Source organism: Chlorocebus sabaeus, chromosome 4, assembly GCF_047675955.1.
Source record: "Chlorocebus sabaeus isolate Y175 chromosome 4, mChlSab1.0.hap1, whole genome shotgun sequence".
In the NCBI taxonomy this organism is placed as follows: domain Eukaryota; kingdom Metazoa; phylum Chordata; class Mammalia; order Primates; family Cercopithecidae; genus Chlorocebus; species Chlorocebus sabaeus.
This window is the reverse complement of record NC_132907.1, coordinates 61,064,748-61,075,447: the sequence shown is the minus strand read 5'-3', so window position 1 is coordinate 61,075,447 and position 10,700 is coordinate 61,064,748. Positions and strand designations below refer to the sequence as shown.

Below are 10,700 nucleotides of genomic sequence, written 5' to 3'. Positions count from 1 at the left end.
ATTATCATATGGTATTATCATATGACTGTGGCAGTTGTTGCACATTCATGAGAAGAGACCGGCTCACCTGGGATGTGACTCATCTGATGATGTATTGATCTAGGGGTAGGGTAGGAGACAATCTGGAAAGAGTGTGGGAGGAAGAAATTGACAGCATCCTTCCCCAGGTTGCTAAAATCCGTAGTAACACTGGTGAGTGGTGGGAGTTTCACAGCAGGGGTAAAGGAATCACACAGAAACATCAATGAGTTTGGCCATTTATTGATGCCACACAAAGGGAGGCTATGATTACAATCTGGTTTTAAGTACTGAGATACCCACCAAGGTACCCCTTGAGGGGGCTGGGTAGAAGGGGAAATGGCAAAGCAGCACAGAAATGCAAGGAAGGCAATGGGCTGGGCCGTGTATGTCATACAATTATTTTGGAGGACAATGACAGGTAGGATTGTGCTTTACCCACCATGTTTTTTTAAAAACATAACTTAGAATAATACTTGAATTAGCAGTACAGACAACAGGAGTAGCATCAAATATGTTAGCTAGGTTGTAACACCAGGCAGTTCATGTCATGTGGCCTCTCCTTCAAAAGTGAATCACTGCGGACTGAGCACCAGATACATCGTCCTAGAGATTCATCTTGAAGTCAGAAAGCAGAAGAGCTAAGACCTGCACTCACTGGAGTAGCAGTGTGCAGCTTTCAGAGTGTGGAAGATTTTAGTCAACTGAATGGGGTGTTATCGAAAACAATATCATCCCTCACATTGTGTTTCAGATACTAGATGAAGGTTATCAGAAACATTCACTGACTATCTGAAAGCATCACAGTGGGATGTCAGCGGAGACGTGGCTGTCTCAGGAGACTGGACGGCGGTGTGCTCTTCTTTAAGAAAAGCCATCACAAAACAAAGCATTCCTACAAAGGAGGCACTGAAACGATTTCCTGATTGAAGAAAGTAATCGCTATTAAGTCTCCTGGAATATTGTTCTCTCGTGGTGTGTTAATTACATTTTTATGTTAAAGAATTATATTAACCCACAACTGTCCAGAGAAGAGCTAAATATACTACTGTGAAAGACAATGTAAACCAAACTGGGTTTTAGAACGTTAATGCAGTTAAGTACCAGGCCCTGCGATGGCCCTATTTCATAGAGATATGTATCCAGTGTCTCCTGATACACTTCTCGGTTGCTTGTTCCAGGTGAGAAGAAAGAAGGGCCTAGATAAAGTAAACCAACAACTCTGCTTCATGTCAGCACCCAAGTATCAAAGATGTGAAGACACCACGCAGGTTCCTGCCTTCAGAGTCTTCCTGGTGATCTGAGTCCCCTCTTGTACAGCAAGCACTGGGACCTGTCAAAATACTGACGACTCATCACTGAGTGATCGCCAAGGCAACAGATGATACCATCAGGACAGAAAACAGCAAGCTCTGTCTTCATTCTGGAGTCAAGAATGATGGACATCACACAGCTGTCTCACAACATAGCTCCAGTACAGGAAGCAAATATCCATGGCAAAGAATTAGGAGCCAATTTTCTGCCTTTGAGAAACTGGAAAAAGACCTAGAATGGAGCACCTGGCCAAACTCTCTCCACATGTCTACCATCTTCTCCACCACGTGGGTTGTAAATAACTTGGTCCATTTTGTATACTGAGAAATTTGGCCTAGTTTAGTTGGTTGAGGTCAGTAGGAATCTGAGTTTGTTCCTGAGTTTTGTAAGCCTGGTCATATCCAGGTCTCTGATGACACGTATTTGACCCTATGCTAGTACAGTACCAGGTTAAATCAATCTAGCATACTAAATAAATCCCCCTGAAAGCCTACACTACACTTCAGGGACAGTCTTTGCAAACTGCCTCATTAGTAAATATCAGATTCTTCTCCACTCATGTCACTAACAATTTGTCTCCCATCCTCAAAAACCATTATTCACCAGAGATTGCTATCGGCCAGCAATGTTTACATTTAAAGGCAGAGAATACAATAATGTAATTATCATCTGGAAATAAATTCTCTGGCTTTAGGTAAACATTTCTACTTTCCTCCTGTTTCTGGTCTATCTTGAATTTCATCCCAATCCCACTGTTTTATTTTCCACAGGAATTCATGAGAGTAATACATGTTAATGGCTTGGAAAAAAATAAAAAGCACATACTGTTAAATCTTAAATTCAAGGTACCCAAGCAATAAAATTGGCATTGGACAGCAACACCATTACATGTTTAACAGAATAGCTATATGGAGAGTTTCACATACACTTACCCATTTGTATGCCTATCTATGTTTACATTAGTTCTGCCACCATCTAGATATTAGCACCATTTTTAAATAGCACCATTCTGCTGAACGGATAGGTAAAGGGAGACAGGGGACACTGTGTTCCATGGGGAGTATTAAGTGTATCTGTGCATGAGTCAGAAAATATGCTGCCCATCACATGAAGGCCACATCCTTGCCTTTCTCCCTGCCAAGAATTGGTTCCGAGATCTTCTTCCATTTGAGGCTTATGCCCCTCCACCCACCCACTTACCCTCTTTCTCTGGGTTCAGTTCATGTAAGTACCTTTCCTTAGAAATCACTTTGTCTAGATATTTGCTCTGAATTTGAGACCAAGCCTACTTTGACTTCTGGTGGGAGGTAGGAACATCCAGAACAAGCATTTTAACTTTTGTTTCAGTTTCTTTGGACTCCCTGATTCACCTGTTCTCCCCAAGGTGAAAGACCTTTACGACTTTCATTTGTGAAATGGAAAAAATACTTGTCCAATAAGACATATTGGGCACACTGAGAAGTAGATCCTCTTTACCTTACTTTTTAGAAATGTTTTTTTTCTCTAGATTAGAAGTTTGCACTATGTTCTTGTACTTAGTGCAATTTACCTGGTTCTTTGCAATATTTTAATATGGAACCTCCATTTTCCAACCTGAGGGGAGGTGAGGACAGGTGGCAGCCCTAGAGCTGGTCATAGTGGTCTTAGCTTATACACCCCCTGCAGCAAGACGATGGTGGGACCTGAGCTCAGGCTTCCTGTAGGGACTGTACAGAAGAGAGGAAGTCAGCCAGGAAGACTCATTTTCCCTTCTGCGAAGGAGTGTGTATTTGCCAGGAAAGTGGGAAGAATGAAGGCCCACAGTTCCTTTTCTATAATAGTAAGAAATTGATTTCTGCTCATTTGCTTTTTAAGAGTTTTCACAGAAATGCTCTTCAAGCCAGAAGTGTTTTCTCTGTAAGTGACCTAAATCCCTTCGGCTGTGTATCTTATGCCTGTTTCCTCTTAGTCTAGTGTCTTGAGGTTGGCAGGAGACTCTAAGCAGCCCAGATGTGGAGCCCTACAGGGATGGAGGAAGAGACTGAGGGATGTAACGAGCACTTTCTCTTCCTGCCCTAGTTGAACATGGGGTGAAGAAAGCAGTCCTCTGCCTGCATAAATTAAAGGAATGTTCCTAAAGCTCCACTGTGACATTTCAAATAGCAGCTGCCCCAGGCAGGGAGGAAATGAAAAAAAAAGAAAGGTATTCATCAAGATAAATTAAGAAGATTATTTGTCCCCTGGGTAAGAGTGGCTCTGTTGCCTGATACTCTTGAGGTAGTCAGGGAGAAAACTGGTCTCTTTGTTTTTATCTTCAAGGGAGAACAAAAATACAACATTTCACAAATCTGTAACCTAGCACCTTTCTCAGGAGCCGATACCAGGAGCTGCCTGATTCACCTAGCTATTTCACCTTCCTATCAGGGAGCAGCAAGTACGGCAGCCTAGGCCTCCTGTGAGGGACATTTTGTGGCTAGAGGAACACAATGGATTTTGTTTCATTATGACCCAAAGCTGAACCTGAAATATATGAAGCAAAACCTCAATGAAGCAGCTCCCAGAGCTAAAGCATGTCATGGTCAGCAGGCTGCTGCAGTCTGGTGGAAGGTGGCTTCCTTTTGGGCTTAGAGTGCTTTGGGCTTTTGGGGCAACCGTTGCCTTCTTTGCCTTTGGCTGTGGGTGATGTGTGTCTGGCGACACGAGAAGCAGCACTGAGCCCTAACGGTGGGCACAGAACATTTCTTCATGGCTTTCAGTGTCTGGCAGAAACCGGCTGACAGCTTGTCCTTGGTGCAAAGTAAATCTGTGGAAGGAGAAAAAGAATGAGAAAAAAAGTCCAAAGATTATCCTTTGTAGATATACAAGCACAACTTCTATTAATGTAAGACTTTATGTGTCTACCAAGAAAGGAGCCATAACAATTCATAATGGGTGGTATCTACTGAATGTTTATTATGTTTCAGACACTGTGCAAAGTGTTTAAGCTAGACTGAACTATCAGTCACAATTCTTCACTCCCATGTAATTGTGTTATACAGAACATTTCTACCTTGCCATGGCTGCCTGGTGGGTGGAGAATCCTTCCCACCTACTTGCCTTTGGGTTCAGCTCTGTGACTTGCTTTAGACCATGGGATGCTGGTAGACACGATCTCTGTAGTGACTTGGAATGTGCAGGAGGATGAGCCTTCCCTGATGAGCTTCTGTTGTCACCATAAGAAGAACCTGGCTTGTGCAGCCACCGAGGGTGATAAGAGACACATGGGGCAGAGCTAGACTCAACCTACAGTTAGCAGCCAGGCCAATCAAAGCCAAGCTCAATCACCTGAACCTTGGCTGACCTATAAATGCTCAGCAAAAAAATACATGACTGTGCATTATATGAAAAAAACACACACACATGTTTCTAGCAGCATAATTCACAATTGCAAAGACATGGAACCAACCTAAGGGACCATCAACCAATGAGTGGATACATGAAAATGTGGTATATATACCCCAGGGAATACTACTCAACCAAAAAAAAAAAAAAAAAAGAAAGAAAAAAAAAAAAAAGGAATGAAATAATGTCTTTTGCAGCAGCTTGGGTGAAGCTGGAGGCCATTATTCTAAGTGAAGATATTGTGTGACAATATCTTTGCGTCTCTATGCTTTTTCCCCCTTCAGATCATAAAGGCAAAAAATTCTTTTTATCTCCTCAGAACTCCTTATTCTCTTAACTGTGCCTTATTTTTGTGAACAAATGAATGTCTTCTGTTAGCTTCTAGAGTCCCATTTGGGGCTCAAGTTTTAAGTGCCCTTAGGAATCGGTAACATATAATGCTCCTAGAATCCAATACCTGAGTCTTCATCTTTCCTTCTTCAGGGCTCTGCTTTTAGCCTCTTATAAAAACCCCGTCTCTCTCAAAATCCCACAGGAAATTGCCTGACACCCTTGGAAGTTTCAGAGAGAGTACATGTTTTTGTTTTTTGAGATGGCTCCCTCTGTTGCCCAGGCTGGAGTGCAGTGGTGCAATGTCGGCTCACTGCAACCTCTGCCTCCTGGGTTCAAGCAATTCTCCTGCCTCAATCTCCTGAGTAGCTGGGACTACAGGCATGTACCACCACGTCCAGCTACTTTTTTTTTTTTTTTTTTGTATATTTAGTAGAGACTGGGTTTCACCATGTTGGTCAGGCTGGTCTTGAACTCCTGACCTTGAATGATCTGCCTGCCTCGGCCTCCCAAAGTGCTAGGATTACAGGTGTGAGCCTGGACTTGTTTTTCTTTTTGTTTTAAATTTCCTCCTCAAAATTCAGCTTCAGAGAGTACATGTTTTGACCAAGCATATCTCTTGTGGAATATCCCTTGAGTTCTTCATCTCCCGTGTCCCAGCAGAGCAGAGGGTGTTGTTCATGGGACGTGGGCCGTGCATTGTGTGCGTTGCTGATCGGAACAAGGCAAGGCTTCCTTCCTGGGCTCGGGAAGCCCCCTGGCAGGGTAGTCCAAGCATCACACAGCTGCCCCAGTTTCTTAGCCAGCGTCTCCTGAAGTCTCTGTGGAGGGAGGCTGGAGAGAGCACAGGAGGGGCAGCTCTTTGCCCCACAGTCTTGTCGCTGTGAGTCTGTGAGTGCTCTGGGGCTGTTGCCCAGGAGGAGAAAGACAGGAAGGGTAGAGGCTCAGCTGACAGCCACCGTTCCACAAAGTTTCTTCTGGCAGCGCTGACCCACATGAATCCCCTCTGTCTCCATGTCCAAACAGGCATTATTGTACTACACACTCGGGCACCGCACCATACCCTCTCTTGAACTGCTCTGTAAATGGAGTGTGCTAAGGGCTAAAGTGTGAGCTCTCAAAGGTATCTGCCATTATAAAAAGGACCTCTAGGAGGCCCCCAAAGTCTTTGCCCTGGTTGTGGGTTGAACTGTATCCTTTGAAATGTACCCCAGCGTTGAAGTCCTCACCCTTTGTATCTGTGAATGTGATCTGATTTGGAAATAAGATCTTGGCAGATAGAATTATGATGTCAATTAAGATGAGGTCACTATGAACTAGGGTGGGCCCTTCATCCAACCTGAGTGGTGTCCTTATAAAAAGAGGAGAAGAGACACAGAGACAGACACACAAACAGAGTAGGAAAAGCTGTGCTGAGACACAGACACAGAGAGGAAAGACAGCCATGTGGTAATGGAGGCAGAGACTGGAATTCAGTTTCTGTAAGCCGAGGAACGTCAGTGATGGCTGGCAACCGCCAGAAGCCAGGAGAATGAGTGTGACCCTACCAATACCTTGATTTTGGACTTCTAGCCTCCAGAACTGTGAGAGAATAGATTTCTGTTGTCTTTAGTCACCTAGTTTATTACAGTTTGTTATGGCAGCATGAATATTTGTGCTTGTAGCCCAGGAAGCTAATACACCCCTTCCTTCATGAAAGTAGAAAAAACACAGACACAAATTATTAAGCATATATCACATACTAGGCAATGTTTGACATATACTATACCATTTGATTGTCACAGAAATCAATAGATGTGGGTGCATCTATTCTTTTAATAACTGAGGGTTCCACAGAAGCTTAGCAATCGACCCAACATCACACAGCTGGCATATAGATGGTGCCGCTGGAAACTGAATGTTGTCTCAATAGCTCCCAAACTTTGTCTCTGAGAGAGTGAATCTCGTGTACTGGTGATGGGGCAGGAGAAGATCACATGAATAGGTCTTCTCTGCCCAGAACATCTTTTTTCCTCAACACAGGAGGCCCACTTGTCAGGTTAGGTCAATACCTAAATGACTGAAAGAGACTCAACCAAGCCTGGAATCCTCACATGCTCCTGGAAACCATGAGATCAAGAGCTTTGCTTTTCAATAGTCCTTGGAGTCTGGATACATGCTAGGTCCTGGGGCCCTCCTTTTTGAGAGTAGGGGACCAGAAGGAAGAGTGGAAGATGAGAGTGGCTTATATTGGCAGTGTGTGTTCCAGAGCTATGTTTAGCAACTCATTTAGATGATGACCATGAGCCCAACATGATGACAGGGCTCAATTACATCAGTTCTTCCTATTGCTGTGAAAGAATGAAGGCTTGTTGTGTTCATCAGTCAATTGGATTCCACTTCCAAAGTACATACAATGCTTATAATTATGGGCAACTTGGAGGGGAGATCCCAGTTTGCCTCTGCTGGTTCAACAGAAACCACATTTGGAAATTTAAAGGGACAGTTATACGCCTGTATCCTTGTTGTCATCTGTGTTATCAGGGGATAATATTTTGTTCACCAAAGAAGCCTGGAAAACAATTTCAATGTTGTTGACAAATACAGTTTCCATGACTTTGGGTTCCTTGAGGCTAAGAGCTGTCTTTTACTCATGTCTTTCTTCTCAGCTCTTAGCACTTCTCTGAGACCTTTTGTGATCAATAATATTTTGTTGAATAAGTGAATGAATGAGATCCTATTCATCTGGCAGAATATTCTTCAGTAGAAAATTTACCAACTCAAATGTTCATTTGTACCAATACTGGATCTAAGTACTCTTTCTATTTTTTTTTTTTGCCTTTTCTACCCCTCCTCAAATTAAAAATAGCAGCAGCAGCAACAACAAAACAACCCCAGGAATGGTAGGCTTAAGGGTTTTGCTTTTGTTTTTTAATCAATGTGAATGTAATGCTGAGAATAAAGCTTATACTTGGTAAATGAATTTTCTTGATTTTTTTTCCACATAGATACATGGAAAGGGTTTTGTAGGCACTAATGTGGAAATAGTAGTTCCAATTTAGATTTTAAGTCATTAAAACTTCAGATGGTTTCTAAAAGAAGTAAAATGACCTGGAGAAAACTAAATCTTATATGAATTCATACCTGATATTATAAAATATACTTAGGATTATGTTATGTTTATTGTGAAAGCTGACTGACAAGAACCTGGGCATTGAATGAATATTTTCAAAGAATTTTAGAGAATTATAGGGGTCAGGGTGGGTGGCTGGCTTCTTAAATCAAGGAATTTCTTACAGCTCCTCTTTCATTTTCCTTCTATGTGAGTAGGCATGGCTCTGCCTTCAAAAGAAGCTAGTAATTAACTTCTGTGGCCCTGATATTTGTCAGTGAATGGAATTCATTGTTAAGCACATCAATTGCCAGCCAACTATTGGTCGCCATTTATTTTGTGTGAGATTTCAAGATGAAAACTACAATCTATGCACTTAACCCTGTTTTGATTATTGAAGATTTTATTGTCCAGCCATAGGACAGTTGAAGACAACCTATATATAATTCAAAATAACAAGCCCTAACACTAGGCATGATCAACCAAGAGTAAGTGGCTGCTTCAGTTATATAAAAAATAACACAACATAGAAGGGATTCTATAGCCTCCACTGTTTAAAGTATGGTACCATAGAAAGAGATGAAATGAAAGGAAAAGAGTCTCAGATTGGGCCCTTGGTCTAGAACAAGGTGCTTCTCAAACTTTGATGTGCATGTGAATCACCAGGGATCTTGTTAAATGAAGATTCTAATTCAGTAGGGCTAGCGTGAGGCCCAAGAGCCTCAAATTCCCAGGAGATGCCAATTCAGCTTGTCCAGGGACTGTATTTTGAGAAGCAAGAGTCTGGAAGACATGAATAACACCTCAGAAAATGAGCTCTAGGTGACTTCTTCTGGAATTTCAAGTAAGGCCAATGAAAGCCACCCTTAAGTGCAAGTCAGTAAGAAGCTACCTGTGATAATCATACCTAAAGCATTTCCTTGCTCAGTGCATTTTGATCAGGATTTCCAGACCAGACCTCTCTCCTGGCCTCCACACCTGTACAGCAAACGAATCACAGGATACCCCTACCTAGATGACTCACAGACTCCTTAACAAACACGTTCCAAACAGAACTCACTACCTTCCCTCTTTCCCAAAGCCCCTGTTAGGCTTCCTCTCTCAGTGCATGGTAGCTTTATCTACTCAGCTGCCCAAGTCAAAATTATGGGCATTAGCCTTTCTCTCCTTTCTCCCGGCACAAAGGGCTATCAAATTTTTCTTTTAATGAGCTACTGAATGTACTCACTTCTCTGTTTTTAATTTAATTTAGAAATTTTACATGTCAATGAAGCCCAGACAATCAGTGAAATGGATATTATAGATCATAGCTGAACCTACCCAGCCTGTAGGAGCTCCTTTGTCTCTCACACAGAGAGCCTCCTGCAAATTCACTTCTCCTGGGGTAGGCCCTGTCCAATGGCTGAAGAGCATGGGAGTGTGGATGTACAGCTTGCTGGCTCAGAAGCACACAACTCGGGGGTACAACCTGTGCTCTGGAGCTGCCTGGAGGACTAGTCTGAAGCTAGGACTCAGGTTCCTGAGAAGGCATCCTGGCTGTGTCTCCTCCCTTTTCCATGTGGCTTCCTCCATTCCCTTAATGATCTTCCCTGGAAATACTTAATGAACCCCTTGCACACACACTTGCACCCCAGAACCTGCTTCTGGGGAAGCTGGCCTAACACAGTGGTACCAGATTTATAGAGAGGACCATTTGACACTTGGCTGGGTTCCTGAGAAAGGCTGGGATATCTCTTAAGACATCTTTGAAAGCATAGAAGTAATTCTCATCCATGTTGGATGACATCAGTGTGAACAAGCTTAGAGAGACTATTTTATGATAGTCAATAAATAATAATAATTAAAAAAATAAATAAGAAAGAAAAATGGATGAGATACTCTCTCAAGAAGTTAAGATTCAAACCTCACCAAATCAGATAGCTTGGTCCCAGGGTTACCGGCTGACCTCTTTAACATTAAGATTTTCTGTTGAGTAAAAGAAATGTAAAACTATCTACAAGTTATATCATGCAGGATGACATGTGTGCAAAGATCTCTTTCTCCCCAAGCAAACCCATTCACCCACCGGCACTTTTCTTGCAGGCCTGCTGGTTGCATTTTTTGAATTCCGGAGGTCTAGGTTCGTGATCACACAGGCATTGGTCTTGGTCTTCAGTTTTATTGTTCTCTGAGGGCACACAATGGACAGTCCTCTTCTGAAAGCCACCTCCACAGGAAGTGGAACACTGAAAGAGAGGGTGAACAGCGAGTCAGAAGTCGTCCCCACGACCCCCAAGGAAACACCAGTAGAACACCTCCAACCCTACTGTGGTCAAGAATGGAAATATCTCAATAACCAGAAACCTTTTTGAAGGAGTCATAGAATAAAGGCACTAATAATTTGGAGATGTGAGTTTAGAAAGACTCTATACTATAGGCTGTGTGGATTGGATCTGACTGAGTTTACTATTAGGTTCTCTGCAGAACGTTCTCCTCTTTCACACATTTGAGAACGGTCTGATGCCTCTCGTCACATGACTACAGCACTGGGCTCCCGGAACCTATGTTGGTGCCCTGGGACCCAACCAGGCCACACATGACTGGTCTA

At 42.8% G+C, this 10,700-nt stretch overlaps 1 protein-coding gene across 1 annotated transcript in view; it reads right to left on the bottom strand.

The window, feature by feature from the left end:
* Nucleotides 1–245: 245 nt before the first annotated feature.
* The window catches only part of ADAMTS12 (ADAM metallopeptidase with thrombospondin type 1 motif 12), a 372,068-nt gene continuing 361,613 nt past the window's right edge, over nucleotides 246–10,700 (bottom strand). Inside the window, exons 23-24 of the mRNA XM_007961310.3 lie at nucleotides 10,179–10,338; nucleotides 246–4,114 (exon numbers count right to left, since the gene is read on the bottom strand). Coding sequence (XP_007959501.3) covers nucleotides 3,936–4,114; nucleotides 10,179–10,338 — 339 coding nt within the window. The 3' untranslated portion in view covers nucleotides 246–3,935. The remainder of the gene's footprint in view (nucleotides 4,115–10,178; nucleotides 10,339–10,700) is intronic.